Genomic DNA, 21,048 nt, shown 5'->3' with positions numbered 1-21,048 from the left:
TACCCGCTGAAAGTTGACACAAGAGCAGTGGTGGACAGTAACAGAGTAAATTTACTTGAGTACTGTACTTAAGTACATTTTTTGAGTATCTGTACTTTACTTGAGTGTTATTTTTGTGTGGAAACTTATAACTTTCTATCAGTGCTCTAGTTACTCACTTTGCTTTGAAGTCAGCTCATGAATTTCCTTCTCTTTTCTGAAATCTGATCCCTAAGACAGTAAAATGTTTGTGTAGTTCTGTTTGTCTCAGTGGTCTAGCCATACCTGTATATTGTGTGTCTCCACGGTTGAACATGGAGCAAACACAAAGCAAATTTCACTCAGATCAGGCAGTTCATTTAGAGGCGGTGATGATGGCTTTAATTCTCCACCTGAGTACCCATGTCCATATCTTCAGCCCGTGTTAGAGATTTTGGAATGAAGAATGATACGTATCATTTGAAATGTCCTCCCCACTACGCCCAAACATACAAAGATTCACTGTCCAACCTTAGAAAGCGTGTTGAGCTACGTTACATTTGTTTCATTCCAGATGAACATTTCAAACTAAGTTGTCTGAGCTTGGAGTAACTTAGTTGCTGTTTTTATTCCATGGTATAGTTTTTAGACATTTCAAGTAATGGTTTTAGATAAATAGAATGTAACAGAATGTACTCCTATGTATTCTTGACTGCAAGTATGGTGAAAATACAAAGTTTTGAGATTTTCTAAGGAGTACTTTGAATACTTAAATATTTTTAAAAGCAAGTACCTCAGCACTTTAACTGAAGTAATAATCTGACAGAGCAACTTTCATTGGAGTAATGTTTGACCTGGAGTATCTGTACTTTGACTTAAGTAATGAAGCTGTGTACTCCGTCCACCACTGCACAAGAGGTAGCAAAGACCTTCCTGGTGCGTTGTAGTGTGAACTGTAACATTGTGTTTTTAGACTCATTATAGTATAAATCCAATTTGCAACACTGGCATTAAAAAATATTTAGATTAGACAAGGCTATACGTTTTTGGTGCTTCCAAAAGCAGATAGACCCATTTTGCCCATTTTTGAACTTGATATGGATATAAAAAGACATATTTTGAGAAGTCTGATTCAATGCCTGCATAATGTTTGAAACATCACTATAAATCTTGCAAAGACATTTTTTGTATGCTGCCAAACTTTTCCCATTGGATTTGATAAATTGGAAGTGTGTGATGCACAATTCAAATTATCTACTTCTTTTATTATTCATTCTGCAGATATTGGCATCACAAAGATCTTATTAATTGCATGTTGTTAGAGATGTTCAATCAAAACAAGCACATTCTGTAGGCTCACGTATATTGCAGTTATACCGTAGAGTCGAGACTGTATAGAATAATTGACAGAACAAGCACTATCCTGAGTGAATCCATGACTTTTAGAGCTACCCCCTGAGGTATAGGTCTGAAAGCATGCCTCGTCTATTACAACAAATGGAACATGGGTCAAACTAGAAAATTTAAATGCATCAAATATCAAATAGATTTGATTCAAACATGCTTTCTGTCATTAGAGTTAGTTTTTATGCTGAAGAAAGTAACAAACACTAACACAAGAGACATTGAACTTGTCATTACCTCAAGTGTGCACTTCACAACACATCAGTTCAGCTACTGATCGTCCCCACCTTAGGAATCTTTGAGGTTTCATCAGAAAGTTAAATGTGTATTTTAGCCAAAGAAGTATGACATCAGTCCTATGTTTCTACCAGCAGGATCACTTCTGATAATGCTGTGGCTCCTCCAGCGCAATATGTCAGCATCCATTGAGGCAGTATTTTGGCTCCATGTGCCACATTAGGGGGATATGTTGCCCATTTATTATACATTGAGTTAGGTATAGCCAAAAATTGAAATAGGCTTTAAAGTAAATGTTGCTGAAATAATTGCAAATAGTCTCTAGCCTAACATTTTATTTCTTTTAGTATAAAGGCGATTTTTAAAAATGGCTACGATGGCTGTTGATGCAATTTCTGGATAAGATTACAAACAACCTCTACATTTTAACCTGTGAGGATTTTTCTCTTTCCTCAAAGTATATCCTAGGTTGGAACATCAATGGACCTAAAATAGTTGTTTTCATCATTTTGCCTATCAAAACTATAAAACTTTGTAGGTTCCAACCTCACAAATGTGAAAACTCAGTGCTTTCTTATCACTTATGGTCATTAAAAAAATTAACATTCATATGCTGCCGGTTGAATTCAAAGTAAGTTTGTTACAATCACCTTTGGGAGAGGAATTTACAAGCTTTTTATTCAATACTTTCTGACATTTTAAGGCAAACCTATAAAACTAAATCCCTAGGGTCAACATTTTCTTCTTCAAAATCAGAGGGAAAGGAAAGACATGTTTGTTTAAATAACATAGTTTTAGTTAAATGAATACAAAATAATAGATATTAGTTTTTTAACATGCTTTTCGTGACATTAGAAGAATATTTATATCTAAAAGCTGAAGCGTTCAGTATGTAAAGGCATTTAGAAGAAAATACTTGGTAGACATGAAACATAATATTCATAAGTACCTTTAAATGAGTCCATAATCACCTGAATATAACAATTGTTTGTTTTTGTTAACCCAGAATGAGCCTTTTATTTAACATAAGGAGCAAATTCCTTTCTACAGATCTTGCACTGCCGTGTTTCTGCAGTAGCACAGAACAGAACAAGAAACTAGTAACATATTGTATTGAGTGAGTGACTGCGTGAAATGCACAGGTTGGAAAAAGAAGAAGAGAATGGTTGGTGTGCGCAAAATCATTTGTATTGATAGACTTATTGGACGGTATTAACTTGACAAATGAAGGATCATACTTATCATGCAACACAGGAGCTTCTTGTCCTCAAAGGATGCCATTACCTGCTCAACAGGAGGGCTGAGCAAGGGTGTGTTTCAATCTAGATATCACTTCATATTCCCATTTATACACACTACCTTTCATTTCCTATACTATCAAAATATACTATTGATAGATGACTATTATTCAACACTTTTTAGATCATTTACTTATTCAAATTCCATCAACACTAGAAATGATAACATCTTATAATATGACTAGTGTCTTTTGATAGCCAGTATAGCTTCACTTTTTAAAAAATCTCTGTGACTGTAATTGAAATTAAGCTCCAAGAGGTTTCAGACCTTTTCATCACTTTATTTTGCTATGGCCGGGCAAGGTTGTGAAGGATAAGAGAAAGTCTCCCATCTGATAAAACTCTGGTTGCTGGGTGCATGACCCAAACACTGCACAGCTTGGGAGGTACATGAAAAATGGTGTAGGGGGGAAATAGGGATGAAATGGAGAGGTGAGAGACAGAAGAGGATAGAGGGAGGGTGAATGTGCCAGTACGTGTTAACAGAGACAGAGGGGTTGAGAGGGAGAGAGAGGTAGAGACGCAGAGAGAGAGGGGGCTATTGTGAGAGGTGGAATCATAAAGTACTTCTTGTGTGTCTAGACAGGTTGCTTGTTAGCAGGGCATGGCTAGCCCTGTGGAGGCTAGAGGTTAATTTGGTATCTGCTGCTGTGTTAAACTAAGGTCAGTACTACAAGTCCTTAAGTCATAAACAAGAGTGGTTAAGAGCCATGTATACACCTAGGCACCGGTTAATGAATATTCAATGAAGATATTTTTTTCCCCTCGTCCCCTGTTCCTTTCGTCGTTGCTTCCTTTGAAGGAAATTTTTGGAAAGAAAAAACCCAGTTTATTTCTGTTGCCTTCAAATGTGACCTCTGCGCACTTACATTTACTTGTCCTTTGTTATCATAATGCATGGCCTTAGTCGTAATAGAAAGTGGCTTTTTGCTATTTAAAATGTGGCACGCTCATTATGCAGATCTGTCCCTGAATGCACAACAAGTGACTACCCTCTAATTTCATTGCTTCCTATAATAGATGCAATAATGTAATCATAATGTGACTACTTTTCCAGGTCGTAAAGTTTTTTAAAATAAACCTTTAAGTTATGACCAAGGCTACGTCTTCAATGGCATTTCGTGCAGATGTTTAATTTGCAGCTCAGTCAATGAGAGCTTGAACTGAGCAATCTTGATCAATTCGAAGAATCTAAAGTCCCAGGTTAAGTGTGTTTTGCTCGTAACCTGCAGAAAATTCACCTGTAAAGGCTAATAATACAGCTAAAATGGGGGTTAATGGGTCTCAAATAACTGTCAACGCCACATTCAGTTTCTATCACGCATTACATCCCAATGATGGGCACATAATCTGCAGCCTTTACATTACTTAGAATTAAGGTCTGTAGGAGTAAACCTCTGAAATGCCAACCCTTTTTTGCATCATTTCACTGTTATAGCAATTATGTTAGAATGGGCTTTGTTTGTCTTTTAGCTCTTATCGTTGTGTTAAAAAGCAGCTAATAATCTATTTGAATAACATAAGGTGATCACTGGTTATTAGGCTGATTTTCTTGTCTACTAAACAATATCACTAAACGTTCTGGCTTAAATACTATGAAGGTGCACTCAAATTAGAATAAGGGTATCCTCCAAACATGCACATATATGGACTCTTCAATACGAGTTAAACGTTAGCTGCTATTTGACTCCATTTATGAAAACCTTGTTCTGAATATGACAGAGATGTCAGCTGTCACTGTCAATCATATGTTTGCCTAGGTCAAAGGTGATGTTTTTTAAGCCCTCCCTAGAGACTTCTGGAGCCATTCTACTGTAACACATTCTTGTGGGCAATATTGAGTAAGCATGAGATACTTCAGCAGCATTTCTGTGTTGTAATGTAATTATTCCATCAGTTCTTTTCCAAGCAGATAATTAAAATGTCACCTTTTCTTTTTCTATTTCTTCTTTGATTGTAATTCAAAGCTGCTATACACAAAAATAAGGACCAAAAAACAGAGCTTATATCGAGAAATATATTAGACTCACATCCATAAGTGTATGGCTCCAACTGAATAATGGTAAAGTTGCTTTCTGGACGTGTACGCAACTCTTTGCTAACAGCTTAGACCATACCAATGTACTGTAGAATGATAATATGTCGTTGTTGTATTAACAGCTTGGGCAAAAATAAAAAAAGTGAAGCTTTAATGCCTCTGTGTGAGCACTTAAAATACATACTATAATAACAAAGATGGCATTTTTATTAGTATCAGTAGTATGAGGAGTAGTAGTTTTTGCTGTGATGATAGTAGTAGTAGTAGTAGTAGTAGTAGTAGTAGTAGTAGTAGTAGTATGATTATTTATATTACCTTTATTGGCTTCATTAATACAGCCAGTAGTTGTCCTAAATATAACATAATTTAATAAACGGTAATCTAATAACACAATTACTGAACACTCCCTATTCTAAGCCTGGTTCTGCTACTGAAAGGATACATGAGGCCAAATTTCTTAAACTTCAAAAACATCAAAAACATCAATGTCTGCACAAACAATGGGTGACATTACTTCAAAATCCCTTGACCGTTCAGTGTAAGAGTGGTCAGCCAGAAAGCACAACAGCAGTGCTGTCAATTGAGAGACAAATCCCCTCTCCATCTCCAGACCCTTTAACCCCAAGGGGCGGGCTAGTGAAATAGAAAGATTATGGTGACGGGAGATGCTATTGTAGGTGGGAAATAGGGGGACTGGACCAACGCAAGAAGAGGCTTGAGGTGAGTGGGAAAGAGGAGGGGTGCACACGTCTCTCTTGTGTCCTAAAGCAATATGCAGGACGGAGGGCAGAGGTGGGGGTCAGCCGTGCAGGATGAGGAAAAAGTCTAGACTCCATTGACCCTTGTGTAGCCGGGTTTTCTCTTTAGGTCAAGCTTGATATGGAGAAGATAATGGAAAAGCTTGGGGGAGTTTTCAAATAAAAAACAGATTGGTAGACAGACCATCCCTCTTCTTGCTTCTATGTAATCCCTAACTGTATGGAAGTAATAGCTTGGAAATGATGGGGAGCCTTTCTTCCATCAAAAAGGGGCCTAGACAGCTCAGCTGCATGGCTTGATGCTTGGATCTGTTGCCTTTATGACACTGAGGGTTGTTCTTAAATGGCTTACTTGTTTGAAATCTCATGTGACCCTTTCCATTCCTGCAGGAGAGCTCGCCAAAACAGGTGGTTAGGCCCTCAAACCATCCATTATACATCAAGAGTTCTGAATCCTTCTTTTCAGCCTGTAACTACGAAAAATGAAAATGTATAAGAAGTGGTAAATTACCCACAAGATGCAAAGAGTGTCCCTGTGCTTTGGGTTTTGCCCCCTTATTATTTCCGTGGCAATGACACATCCTTCAACTTCCACTTAATGACTCAGCTGTGAGCACTGACAGTTGACAGCGGTTGGCTGCCTGGGGGCCCCATGCTGAGAGAAGGGGGTGACGTGAGGCATTCGAGGTGGGATGTAATCACTCCCTGTAATTTGGAGGAAATCCACTGAGCTGCTCACAGTCAAGATGAAAGCCTTCCTCTTGTTTCGTCTCTCTCCACTTGCCAGCCAGCAAGCTCCACTGCTTGCAAAAGCCTAAAAAGAGAGTTCAGAGAACCAATTCTCCCTGGTTGGCGTCCCCCAGGGTATAGTCCTGGGCCCGTCTCGAATCAGCTGCAGCCCTGGAGCCATGTTCCTTCCCCAAGGAGAGGTACAGCAGACAGACAGTCAGACTGCCCATCCTGTGCTATATGGCCCAGGCGCAGTTCACAACTCTCCTGAGATCCTCCTCAGGGGAAAGGGAGCTCAGCGGAGCTTATGCTGAGGGCTCTGCTTGTATCTGGCTATCTGTCTGTCTTTCTGTCTGACACCCTCCCATGTCACCTTATCCTCACTCACTCTCCTTCTATATCTCAATCTAAGGCAGGGAGGGGATGCATTTTAAAGCCCCACATCCAGTTCCTTTTTGTCACATAAAGGGAGGAAAAAAGAGCATTTTAGAGCATAACTTCACAATATGACAGGCTTGTGTGGTTAACTTTGCCTAGAAGCATCCTGTCATGAAAAAAAAAAATAGTTGTGCCCACACTTACTAATAATTACACTTTGTTAAACTCAGCATGGCTTATTGTCTTGACTGTCGAAATGACAGTCAATTTCACAAGAAAAATTTGGCTGGAGCCATGAGCAGATCGCCCAGTTTGATCACTTTGTCACACAACACTATCCTAGCAAGTTGTCAGAGAGACACTGTAGTGGTTTGGCTTGATAGATGGTGAATGGTGCTTATACAAGGAGCCACTCCAGTGCGCCCATAAATATGCATCGTGACATTTGGAACAAAGCCGCTCGTCCTCTCTTTCCTGATGAGCTCTGCCTGCATACTATAACATATTGCCATACTGTCACACCTTGTGTTTCATAGCCAATCTCTCTGTTCATCAACTTGGCAGATAACCTCTAGATGCTGACAGATGATATGGGGGATGGCATTAGGCAGCTATTGTATGCAAAACCAGGAAGAGCATTTTCCAACATCTTATACCAGTAATTAATAATTAATCCTTATTATTTCATGATGTCTATAATGTATGGTTGCATGAATATTTTAAAAGAAGGCTATATAGGGTATTTGTGTGATCTCATTCTTAGACATTTGAAGACAATGCAAGACAAATCAATCCAATGCCTTTATTGGTCAACAGGTCAGAGGTTGAGACATGGTCTCACATGGATAGTCTGTTAGTGCTAAAGAATGCTTCCTGTTCTCACCGTAGCATTAAGAACATAACTGGCTTCTTTCTCCAAACACCTCATTGCTTTAGAAAGGCATAAATATCCAAGACAGCCAGGAGCAGTTCCTTTCAAATCCCACACACATGCATCTCTCTCTCCTTCTCTCTCTCTCTCTCTCTCTCTCTCTCTCTCTCCACTATGTCTATCCCTCTTTCTCTCTTTCTCTCTCTCCCTCTCTCTGTCATTTGACCAGCAGTGCTTCCTGCCACTGAGGACCTGTGACTCAACAGCCAGAATACAGCACCGCTCTCTTGCCCACCCTCGTGAATATTCATAGAAATGAGAAGCTCAGACCCATCCATCTTGTGTTCATCCACATTTATATAAAATAAGGAAGTGTGTGTGATATCTAAACGGGTGCTGTGGGAGAAGGGGGTGTGGGGGGATTGGGGAGGGGGGTGTTTTACACTAATTTCTTTATCCCTTTCACAGGAGTGCCATGTTACAAGAGAATTCCTGAGGCGAGCCAATGGCCCGATAAATCTGCCGGAGCCTCTCTCTCAATTTGTCTCCGTGGAATGTCAGCTGGCAAGTGCCCAGACACTGAGAACCTCTTTTCACAATGCGCCAATCTAACAGACGAGATCCCATGTTGGAGCTACAGTACAGTACAAGGACTGGCATGGACAAATTGCCACGTGCCTTATCTAGGTCTCTTTATGTCTAACTGTCTGAGGTCTTGCCCCTCGCTCGGCCTCTGAAGGCCAACTTCCTCCCAGTCGTGGTGCTTAACCTGACTGGCTGAGTGGGTGACATTGACAAAATGCAGGTGTCGTGGAAGAGGAACCTGTGATATGACACAGATGCTGTGTCAAGCCATCTTGCTCCACATGACCCGCAGTGTGAACAGAAATTGTCCTGTTTGGTGTCGTTCATCACTGTGTGGCGCAGTCTCCCACATAGCTCGGTCCAGGTGGTGGAATGGCAGAGTGGGAGAACAGACCATGTTTGTGTGAAGATGCAACAACTATCTCTCTCTTTTTCTCTTTCTCTCCCTCCTCTCCCTCCCTTCCTCTTTCTCTCCCCCCTCCCCCCCCTCATCGAGCAGACTGCTGTAGCACTCTTTATACTCTATCTAAAGGTTGTAGGTCAGAAAACAACAAGATGCTGCCCCACCTGTACCCCTAAATGAGTCATCAGTGGTGAATGAAATCAGTTATTTCAATATGCACAATATCTGTACAGTCATACAGTGCAGGGTTGTTTTTCCCTTTAAAGATACAAAGTTCTTAGTCCACATGAAATTAAATTTTGTCCAAATGTTTTATTCCTTTTATTTATTGTAACACGATTTCATTGATACCTCAGAGATTTAAATTAGAAATACGTTTCTCATACACAGTAAATAATTGTGTACTTAATGTGAAGTATTTGTATGAAAAAGCATACATATATATTTAAATATCTATATAGGAAATGGGTAAAGAGTTGTTTTAACCTTTAAGAGGTATCAATTTTTAAATCACACATGAAATATTTTTCTAAATTATGGTTATTACAAATTTGTATCTCTTTAATTAGGAATTTTAGGGCATTTTAGTCCTCATTGTGAAGTTTTTATTCACTGAAATAGTTCTCTTGTGATTAAAATGATTCTATCTTTCTGTAGGCACATTACAGTAATGACCCTAATTGTTGAATCAAATAGTTTGTATAAAACACTTTTTATTTAATAAAACATAACATAAAGCACGACAAAATAAAAAAGCCCAAATGAATACATCCTCTACAGCTCTGAAATTACAACACAGTCAACCACACAAGCGTATTTAAGGGGCTCATGTTACTGCATGACAGTTGGCATGACTGTAAAAAAAAGGCCTGTGCCAAGAGGAGCTGCCAATGCTCAGCATGGCCGGTTTTAATATTTTAATGTGTTTCATTACAACAGTATGGGCCAGATAGCCTTTCTGACGTCCAGACAATTGTCTGCAAATGAACAAGATTACATGACAAGCCCTGAATGACAGAGCTACCCACTGCTGCACACCCTCGCCACTTATCTGATGGTAGCCTAGCAACAGATCCCTGACCTGGCTTTGACCTCCACCCGATAAGGTCAATACCTGAAGGCGCTCCCATTGGACGGCTTGAAGAGGGAGAGGTGGAGCTTGGGGATGAAGGGAGACAAAGGACTCACAGAGCAAGGGCAGCCTTCTCTGCATAGAGTTCCCTGCTCCCTGCTGACAACAAAATGTTCGTACAAAAGCGTGCCAGACCTCTTTACTAGGGTTTTTAATACCTGCATGTGTGAGTGTGTTTTTGTGTGTGTGCATAAGAGGCAAGCCAATCATGAAAGACAACACTTGCTGGCTTTCTCCTGTAGCAAATTCAGCCTTTTTTTTTACACAGGGTCAAAGATGTTTCCTCCCAAAACACAGCATCAATAAAAGGAAAAACAGCAGCTGTGAGTACGCGTAATGAAAACTATTGTGGTGACAAACATTATGAAGGAGGTGCTGAATGTGAAATTAATCGACCAGAGCATCCCACCCTGATAGACATCCCTTCTTCTCAACAAAATCGTGCGCACACACATACAAAACCTTACTTGGTTTAACAGCAGCGATATGGGAGTTAATCCAAATTGTGATCGTGGCAATATCCTATTAGAGCATGGCAATAAAATCAAGCTGAGACTGGCGACACATTACAGATATCAGAACATGTTCAGCACGCTCCATTACAATATGAAGTGACATTAATCAGCAGGGGTCCTCTTACACACACATAGAGGCATAAAACAAACATGCAAATCACTCACACAAGCGTGCACGAGCCTAAAGTAGGGCTCACAAAAAGGACACACGTTTGAATTTTGAAGTGCTCTTTCATCTGATATTATTTTAAATGGTGAAAGGGTGTTATCACTGGCCTTTTGTGAGATAAATTCAGACATATTGTACATAAAAAAGATAGTCAAGCAGCCAAGGGCAGAGAGGTGGACAAATGAATGGCTGTTCCTAGCACTTTTTGTAATTATTTTTGCTCACACAGCCTCTGGAATAAAAAGGTGATTTAGAGGCAGGTGGCAGACATTGTTACTGTCTTTTTACTTTATGACTTTTATGTGAAAAATGAACAATGCTGTACGAAAACAGCTTGAAAAGATTAAAAAGGACATTGTTTTCGGGAGCGTGGTTGCCAGAGGTGTGTCACAAATCAGCTCACTTATCCTTCCCTGTTTCTAGTCATATTTTAGTTTTACTGGGCTGTGTGATGTAGTGCGCTAATCTCTCCTTCTTTCTGAGGTGCAATGTTGGCACTGCAGTCTTGATCATTCAGCCCGTCACTTGTGACACGGCTAAAATAACTCCTGTCCCTGAGTCGAAGGACCTTCACTTCCCTCCAGAGCCTTTTTGCAAGACCTCTGCCCCAGTTCACCCAGGGCAACCTAAGCTCCTCCTCTTTATGTATGTGTGTGTTTGCACTGTCTCCTTACTGAAGGGAAACTGTTTAAGGTCAAAGGGCAGGAAGTTGGCCACCTGCCTCTGTCACACTAGTAAAAGCAGTAGATCAGGGAGAGGAAGTGGTAGCAGGACAGATGACAGAAAGTGTGAGTACATAAAGTACGTGTGCATGTTCCTCTGCAACTGTTGCATTTACAGGAAGGTTGCAGTGGTCATGGCAGCACAAACCTTAAATAAGGGTAGATAATTCTCATTTAAGTAAGTCTTCTAAAAGTCCTAGCACTTCCTGGCTTTTTTTTCTTTCACTAAGCAGTTTGTTGACCTTTGTGAAACTTATTGTATCAGCATACTTTATACCTGAAACGGCCGTGATAGGCTTTTGAGTTTTCCAAGACTACAGCTGAATACCTAGAAACATGGATCTCTCCATTGGCATTTGCTCGAGGCGACAACCCTTCTCGCTCCCTGCATAAATGTGCCAACCGAGGACGAGAGCATAGAAGGCCAGAGGGCAAAGAGGGAGTGAACCACCTGCTTCTGTCACACTGTCAGGATGAAGGCGGATGGGTGCAAATAGGGTGAAGTGTGTGTGTGCGTGTTTGTGCGTGTGTGTGTGTGTGTGTGTGTGTGTGTGTGTGTGTGTGTGTGTGTGTGTGTGTGTGTGTGTGTGTGTGTGTGTGTGTGTGTGGGTTGGGTTGGGGATATTGTGTAGGAGGGGGGGGGACAGGTGGCGCGCCGGACAGCGCTGGCACAAGCCACCCCAGGATTTATCACTCAGCGACAGTCACGGCTGGGCAGGGGACAGATGTTTCTGTTTACCCCAGGGCAACATCTGACTGGCCGAGCCTAACGTTAGCCCAACCAGCTTTGCCCGCACAGGACAACGCCTGAGAGGATAGAAGAGGAGAGAGGGAGAGGGAAAAAAGGAGAAGAAGAAAGTGGAGGATGTTCAGTTTTTGCCCCCAAGGCACATAAGCAAGTTAGCATGTTTCTCTGCAGTCTGCTCCACTGCAGCACCTGAAACTCATTTAGCCCCCTCTAACTGTTGTGCCACTACAGGGAACCGTTTTAATAAGTGGTAATAATGTCGACTGACAATATGAGCTGTTTTCAAAGCAGGGAACCTGCAACAGTTATTGTGAAGAGACACAAAACAATTCTAATTGACCTCCACATCTTTGTTTCACAGCAGCCACAAATGCACAGCTCTTATTGTGGCGGTATTTACAGGCTATTCAGTGGGAATCTTATCGCATTAGTGTGTGTGTACACAGTGTATAGTGTGTGTTACAGCTGGGAAATCTGAGAGCAGTCGCTGGTAATATAGCCAGAGCAATGAGGAGTGACCTTTAGGTTCAGCCCAGAGTGAGGTCATGTCAGTGTTGCCATGGATACTATCAGCAGATTGTCCTGTGTGCAGCATTACCTCAGCTGCGTGGCATTGTCAGGGTCAGAGAACAGGCTGTGACCTCCCCGTGGTGACCAACCACTCGACTGGGAAGAAAAACAGCACCAGGATAAACATTATTAACCTGGTAAAGCTCATTTTCTATGAATGGAAATGTTTAGTGATGGCACTGGAGGCAGAAGTTTGCACTTTTTACACTGATTTATGACTGCAATATGTCAGCCTGCTAAATTAAGTTTGAGATTACAGGGAGTTTCCTATTATTAATAACCACTAATGTGAAGTAATAAGCGAAGAGTGGTAACACAGAGAAAGGTCTAACACTGGCTGAGCCAAGGGTAAGCCAATGCAAAATTAGATTTACTTAGATATTTAGAAACCCTTATAAAATAAAGATCTTCATAACACTCACAAACCAGAGCTGCTGCATGACACTGTTTTAGAGGACTTTAGATAAAATATTGTTGGTTCTGTGCAGCAGTTTCTAGACATAGTAACTGATCTGAACCAGACAATGTCTATGTGGTCTTGAATGCACTTTTTTCATTGTTTACAGCGTATTAATAGCTAATGTTGAATATAAGTCCATACATGCATACAGAAACTTCTTTGTTAAAGTTGAATGTTCTCCCAGGAGAGCTGTACTTATCTGAGTGCTTAAATGAAGTACTATTTCCCTGAGGGGGTTTGAGACATCATGCATAGAGGTCTCGGCATATGCATATTTTGTGCTGTCCAGTAAAATAAACACAAAGTGTAGAAATGCAGAGACAACAACAAAAAAACAGAAGAAGAATTGAACCTTTTACTTTCAGCAGCAAATCAAAACACCTGTCAAAAAATTGGCCATCTGCAGGTGCAGGTGAAAATACACTCACACAAGTCTATTAAAACTGTAATAAAAAATATTGTAATATTTAGTATCACAGCCCCACACAATCCTCTCCTCAAATTAAAACCTTAATGGGATGTCTTAATCATTTCATGCAGGAGATGCAATAACATAAAATTATTTTCTATTTGTGGAGCATGTTTGTCCACTCTCCTCCTGATAGGCCCCATTTAATCATGTTGTTCTGTTTCCTAATTAGCAGAAATGCAAAGTGTCTTTGTCACCTGTGGACAGCCAAGAGGGCTAATTTGGGCTTTTCACTAATTGCCACGGTAACGAGCCTCCTGCGCCTCCGCTGGGGGTGGGTGGAAGGCATGGCAGGAGGAGGACTGGAGGATGGAAGGATGGAGGGATGAAGACACAGCTCTCCTCACACGCGGCCGAGGTGTGAAAGAACGCGGCAGGCCAACAGAACGCAGCCTGGAGGAGTCCAACAGCAGGGAGTGGGGGACAGCCTGCGCTGTGAAAAAGCCCCAACACCCAGCTGAGAGGGAGGAGGATTCAGCTCTGGCCAGTTCTGCTCTCTCAACTTTGATGAGGAGATGACTACATTGGGTTGGATAGTTGTTGGACGTTTTTCTGACACTGACACCTGTTAAAGCCCCCACCTTATTTAATGCTGGTTCTCACACTGTACCTTTCTCTACTGTTCTTTTAATAGACAAATTCTAGGTATAACTCAGCAGGCAGTTTTTAAATTAGCCTGACATGTATGAAGCCTGTGTGTGGGAAATGGAGGTAGGAGGAAGTGCTAAAAAATAAACTTAATCAAGACATTTTAAAAATGTTATTTTACTTAGTGTGACTTTAAACAGTAGGCTACATATTATGGAGAAATTGCAGAAACTAAAAACAATGGAAAAGTGCAAAAATATTTGAATATCTCCCTTTCTGATTATAAATCACTCTAATATCCTATTAATATCACAGTATAAAGCACCGAGTTATCCGTATTCAAGTAGAGTGGGAGTATAGCTTAAGTTTATGCATTTTTCTAATTCACTAAAATTTATTTTCTCTTTTATTTTTTCATTGTAAAGTTTTTTACTTCTTTAAATAAATAAAAATATTTGGTTGCAGCAGTTCTTAGTCGTGTTAAGTTGGCTACATTGATACAAAAAACGTCCTTTCTTTATATATTTCCAAGCGTAAAAGGGTAGGATTAGATAACCCTAACTTCTTCCTACTCCTTTTCGCACATAATAAATAAAATGTTTCAGTGTTTGCTAATGGAACTGATTGATTTTGTTTCTTTTGTATAACTATTTATTTTGTATAACTCTTTCTTCTTTTCTACTTGTATTTTTTTTTCTATTTTACTTGTACATGGTCGAAATAAAGACATCAAATCAAATCAAATCCAAATGCTTGCATCATTGGCATAAATGAGTCACTTCTTTGTTGTTTTGGATACAAATTAAAAGGGTTTCTAATAACGCAATTCGACTAAATCAATATGGCTCCTCCGCTGGATTATAAACCTCTTTTCTTTTTCTATTATACATTTTCTTTTCCTCTCTACACCCTGAAAGCTTGGGGGCACCTTGTCCGTGCGCTGCTCTCGGGGGCGAGCTCCTCCAATGTGTGCGTGCGCGTAAGAGAGAGCGTGTTTGAGTGTGTGCGTGCGTCTGTGTGTGTGTGTGTGTACGAGGGAGAGAGAGAGAGAGAGAGAGAGAGAGAGAGAGAGAGAGAGAGAGAGAGAGAGAGAGGGAGAGAGAGGGAGAGAGAGAGAGAGAGAGAGAGAGCGTGTGAATGTGTGTATGTGTGTGAGTGAGCGTGTGCGTGCGCGCGTAAGGCTGCTCTGCTGTTGCTGCCCTTTGATCCCTGCATTAGTGTTAGTTAGGGGCTCGGAGACACACACTTGCACCGAGAGCAGCCATAGTCAAGACACGGCAACACAACAACAGCGGCACCTCCTCCGCCTGTGTTCCCATTCCCCCCAACAATACACTTTAAACCGAGCAAAGCCAGGTGCACGACCGAGTCCCTGCCATCACTGGCGCCTCCAGTCTCAATGGGAAAAACCTTTTTTCTTCTTATCCCCAAACAAGGACGAGAATGTGATTAAAAACGGGGGAAAATGCCAAGGAGGAAGCAGGAGCAACCCAAGCGCCTGCCTTCACGTAAGTCGCTCTCTCCATTTGTTCCATTTTCACGGCTCTCCGTGTGTTTTGCGCAGTAGTTTAGGGTTAAAGAGGTGAAACAGACAAAAGACTCGGCGTAGGTTATTTCTCCCTTTTTAGGTCCGAGCGAGGCAGCCATGTTGTTGGCGATGGGTAGCCCAAGCAGTGAGTGGATAAATGATACGTGGCTTTATTAAAGAGTATAATCGATAGAGGTCCGAATCTGCTAAAAGGTTGCGGTCAGTTGTGTGTCGGTTGTGTGTGTGTGTGTGTGTGTGTGTGAATAACAGCGAAGCGATGTCCGTAACGTGCTCGCCTCTCTGCTTGGTCGCTTTTCGGGTAGAAAGGGGAGGATCTGGGAGTCTGGCCGCAATAAAATGAAGGGTCAGTCGGATCAGACAAGCCAGAGTCTGGCTCCCCGTACCCTAGTGTTCCTAGTTAGCAATAGCGCTATCTAGCAATACTCGGTCAACTTCATTTCCTCGGCTTTAAAACGTTCAACTTTCGCCTCATAGTTTTGGCTTGGGTTTGTTCATCGACTTTTAAAAAGTGTGTTTTCTCCCCCCCCCCCCCCTCTCCAAGGCTATGTAGTTTCTCTACCCCTCCCAGTCTGCATGCAGGCAGGCAGGCTGTGTCAGAGCCATGGTCGGTCACCTGAAGTTCAGGGTTTTCCCCCCCTTCCCTTTGCAGCCATTCATTGCAGACAGACTACGATCAATAATTAGAAAAGAGAAACGACAGATCTACTCCTCTGTGTTCGCTCCCTAACAAAGATGTTCCATCGCAGAAACCTACAGGAATACGCGTGTAGTGGATTTGGGGAAAGGAGGCTGGTTTTACTTTTGTACATTTGACCCACCGTGTCTTGGATGTTCGTATTGTGCCTTTTATCAGTCCACATAATGAAAAGCTGCGATAACACACTCCGTCCACTAGAGGATTGCTTTAGATGGTAGTGGGCAGTGACAGTTATTATTAAAGGAATGATCCTAAAGTGACATTTTTTTTCCTGCTCTTGATTATTTCTGCTCAATACGTGCGTGAGCAAACAGCTCAATTAGTCATATTGATATGCAAATGTAATGAATAATGGAGTGATTCATCTTTAAATCGACCACAGGCTTGATACATTTATCTTATGACACTTATCTTCTTCGTTTCTTAAATGTCAGAGCATGCCAGCTGTTCAGCAGAGCCAGACATGATCAGAAAGGCACTTTCTGTTGTCAGTTTTTGCTCAGTTTACACAGTTTTCATTTTAGAGGGCTTGAGGAGACGAGAGAACTCCTGCACCTGTCACTCTGGCACATTAAATTAAATGTACATTATTGTGCAACTCCTAAAGCTTCCCACTAGTTACACAAATGCTGCTTTTTAAAGTTTGATAGGTGATGTTTACTGATTCACTGCTCAGCTGTTGACCTAAGGTTGAACTGGTGAAAATGCAGCACTTTGCTGGGAGGCTTAGAGGTAGAAAGTGGGTGACAGTAGTGAGTCTTTGTGTGTTTATGTGTGAGGCTGAGTGACAGGGAGGTGTTTGGGCAGTGAGCCCTACCTGATATGCTGCATAAGGAGTATGTACGCCACATGGTCAGAGTGCACAGAGCAGGGTCATGATAAATAACCGCGTGTAACCCATTGCAGCCTTTTTTTTGTAACACTCTGCGTACTGACTTTGACTCAAGAAGCTTGTTCACTGAACATGCCGACCAAAATCTGTCAATTAAGAATTATTACAGTGTAATAACATGCAGTAGTTTGTTCAGCACCTGAAACAGGTTGTCTTCTCTCGTTAGTGATACTAATCTACTCTATTTCAAATAATAATGTCAAAATAAAATATCCAGAATGTTTGTACAAGAAATTAAGATTATGTAAATGTATGGAGTACAGTATTGCAATTTGATACTGTCATTTGTTAGTTTTTTTTTTTTTTAAATTGTGAAGTCTTGGTTAGGACTGACTCAGTGTTTAAGATGTTATGACATGTCCCCTGCTCACAGTGTATTAATAGTCGTTTGAATATATCAGTGATATGACTCAGTCGTCACTAAATATGGCAAAAAAGAGGAGGTTTTATGTTTCTTTATTGCAGACATGAAACCATAAAAGAGCTGTTATGGTTAGTTTTCAACTTCCAACCCTTTTAATAATTGATTTATTACATAGAGTGATGAATTTAAGGAGAAAAAAAAGTCAAAATCTTCTTCGTCCAGCTGTGCATATTTTTGTTATTCCAAGGCTGTATGCTCATATCTTTTTGTTGTTCTTAAAACAAGAAGACTTCTTATTATGTTTTGGGAAATGCTGATCGACATTCTAAAACATATTCCTGACACCATAAGGGCAAAAAAACAAACGTAGCATTATTAATTTAATTACCAGATCATTGGACAATGAAAAGAAGCTTTTATTGCTTCCTTAAAATTAATCATCCATTTTAAATATCCATAAGAGCTGTGGGGTAAAACTGTCTCTGCAAGGATTGTTTTATAATAATGATTACAGGCTCTGTATGTAAAATAATTTAAAGGTAAGGTCAGTTTCATGATGATACATTTTCAAAAATCCATGTTATATATAAATGTAACTTTAAGGTCCTCCAGAATCTTTGAGGCTGTCTTTACTTAAGCATCCTGGGGCTTTGAAAGGTGCACAGTTAGGTTTGACAGCTCTTTATGACACAGTGTCACCACTGTATACTCTGGAAGTCCAGAATTTCCCATCTTTTGGACCAAAGTAAGGCCATGTCAACCTTTCAATTAAGCTGCTTTGTAATTGGTCTGCAACAAAAATACTCCTCACCCACGTATCTGAAACCATGTCTTCCTGTGTAGGCACTGTACTGGAGCGCTGCTGTGCCTGAGCTGCCGGGGGTTTAAATGAAAGCCTCCTCTGATTTAGGAGTTGTTTCCCTCCTCAGTCAACAGACTGTCACAGAAAAGTATGAATTTGTCAGAAGCTTTTTGCGCTTTGTTTTGGATCTTCCCACTCTAGAATGGAAGTGTCACCTCATGCCATTCGCTGTCAGTCTGTGTGTTTTCATTATTCAGCCAACAACACCCCGGTGGTGTGCCAGCCAACAAGCACAATATCGAGCTTCAAATCTCTTCATCTGTGGTGAAAAAGGGCAAGCTAATACACTGGCTTTAATGCTGGAGGTGCTTTATCTTAGCACAGACCCAGATATATGGGCTGTGTAGCCCGGCGCGCACTGTCCTATTGTCTGTGGCACAGCTTGCCAGAGGAGACTATTCTTTAAGTGTGTGTGCACATCACGCACATGTAAAAGTGAACAAGCAACCTTTGTGTGTGTGTGTGTGTGTGTGTGTGTGTGTGTGTGTGTGTGTGTGTGTGTGTGTGTGTGTGTGTGTGTGTGTGTGTGTGTGTGTGTGTGTGTGTGTGTGTGCGGGTACATAAGCCGGCCATGGAGGTCACAGTACAGTATGGCGCCTTCACTCTGACAAGTAAACATGACCTTTGGTGCCACAATGAAAACTGCCATTCTTTATGACCTTGCAGTGTGTTATTGTTAGTGTAATTTTACAGCCTTAATACTCACACCTAAAAGTTGAAGTCAGTAAAAAATAGGTAGTAAGTCTCGCATTTTCTGACTTTTTTTGTTTCACACATGGCCCATCGTGTTTGTCAGAATCCGCCTCAATGTTTCGTACTTATTTTCCAAAATGTACACATTTTAAAAGACGTTGTAAAGTGACCGAACATCCTTCGACATTTCTCGACCAACTGCATCTAAAACCTTTTTAGACAAGTGGGTGAGTAAGTTACAAATATTGACAAAGTGAAAGCCCTTATCATAAAGAGCACAACCTTAAGTGTATTTGGAGGAATGCTTGTATTGTGCTCCCTTCACCTTCCATTATCTGTATTTGACAACACACACATTTTTAACATTTCCAGACTGATTTCTATTCCTCTTCGTCAGCCCATTGCGGACTCACTGACTGACTGGGTGGCTCTCTACCTTACTGTAATGTCGGGTCACTGGCTCCCTTCCACTTGCTATGATTATAATGACCTTGGTGGGGCTGGGGCCTGAAAACATTGGTTTAAGGGGAAAGGAAAATGAGAGGAGGTTTCCATTTCGCTGCTGGCATAAAAATTTGTGAGGAATTTCTGCCAAGAACCCCCCACCCCACCCACCCAACACCCGCCCACACCTCACCTCAACACCACCATCATCGTCGCCATGTCCCCACCCCACCCCTCACGTTGATGAGGCTTGGGTGCTCTGGCGGTGTCTGGAGAGTGGAGCTCAAGCGAATAATGATACACAGGCTTTAACTCAGAAATGAATTAAAGGGCAGGGGGAAAGGTGCTGGATGCCTCGCTCGCTGTTCACTTCACAGAGAGGACAGAAGGCTGCCTGTGAAGAGTCGTATTTATGGGCCTAACTGGACTCTGTCTTTTATGTTGAACTCGTTAGAAAATGACAACACAGACTGTGAGTAATCGGCAAGTCAGGTATGCTGTAATTAGCCAGCTTTCAAAGAGATGGCTAAGCTTCATGGTATATACTAACATTAGCCTTAGATAGTGAAGTACACAGTTGCCAAGGCACATATGTAGCAGTGATAAACTACCATTTAAGGTACTTAGAGACAATTTCAGAATATGTTTTAAGAAGAGAAGTCCCTGTGAGTGTGTTTACTACCCAAGAAGAACTCATAAAACAGAAGTTTTGTCCAAACTTTTTAAATATTGTCATCAATTCTTTTGTTTTTCATATGTGTGCCTGTTTATTCTATATAATCTGGATTCTAGTATCACCATAGAGTGAGGCTGAGGCCTGAGCCTGAAGTTGAACACAGACAAAATATCTGTGCACATCCTTGCATGGTGGCAGGCTTTGAGAGAGTTGTGCAGCTGCTTTTGTTGAGTTCTGGTTAAGTTATAATCTTGGGACCTGTTGAGTACAGTTGTACGAATAGCAAACTGTACTGTAACACTCGGGGTCAAGCATCTTGTTCATCATCACATTGACAGCAGGTTTTTTTTTTCTTTTTTCTCCAAGGTGATGACTCAAGTCTCTATATTTTTTTTTGCGTTAGCAGGTTTTTGCCACCCATCCAGGGATTCAATTCAGAGACCTTGCAACGAGGTGACTTCACTAGTCCTAGAAGTAGCACAGGAGAAGATGTAGAAAATCATCTTCATCAGTGACATTTCCATTTTTTTTATTTAAAGGCCACCCTCAGATATGTCGTGCTCCAACTTTCCATCCCCTGATTACTGTCAGTCAAAGGAGACATATTTCCACAATGTGCAGCTTTGATAACATCTGTTTTTTAGGCTACGTGGCACAATCCACTAACATCTTATTGAAGCTTCTTAGAGGTGAGAACAGTTCTTGCTTTCGTATCAGATTGTGTAGTTTAAAACTTCAGTCTCAGAATGCCCCATGAACTCGGCTGTCTCTGTGTTACAGAAACATTTTGGTGTGCTTGTTATTGTGCTAGTCAAGTTAGCCCAGGCCATCTACCAAAC

At 41.1% G+C, this 21,048-nt stretch overlaps 1 protein-coding gene across 1 annotated transcript in view; it reads left to right on the top strand.

The window, feature by feature from the left end:
- The first annotated feature begins 15,196 nt into the window (after window positions 1-15,196).
- znf827 (zinc finger protein 827) overlaps window positions 15,197-21,048 on the top strand; it is a 75,806-nt gene continuing 69,954 nt past the window's right edge. Inside the window, 1 exon segment of the mRNA XM_034688193.1 lies at window positions 15,197-15,540. Within this exon segment, the coding sequence (XP_034544084.1) occupies window positions 15,498-15,540 (43 nt within the window). The 5' untranslated portion in view covers window positions 15,197-15,497.

The sequence above is a fragment of the Notolabrus celidotus genome, chromosome 7 (genome assembly GCF_009762535.1).
Source record: "Notolabrus celidotus isolate fNotCel1 chromosome 7, fNotCel1.pri, whole genome shotgun sequence".
Classification (NCBI taxonomy): Eukaryota; Metazoa; Chordata; class Actinopteri; order Labriformes; family Labridae; genus Notolabrus; species Notolabrus celidotus.
Note: the sequence above shows the minus strand (reverse complement) of the source record. Positions and strands in the feature narration are given on the sequence as shown.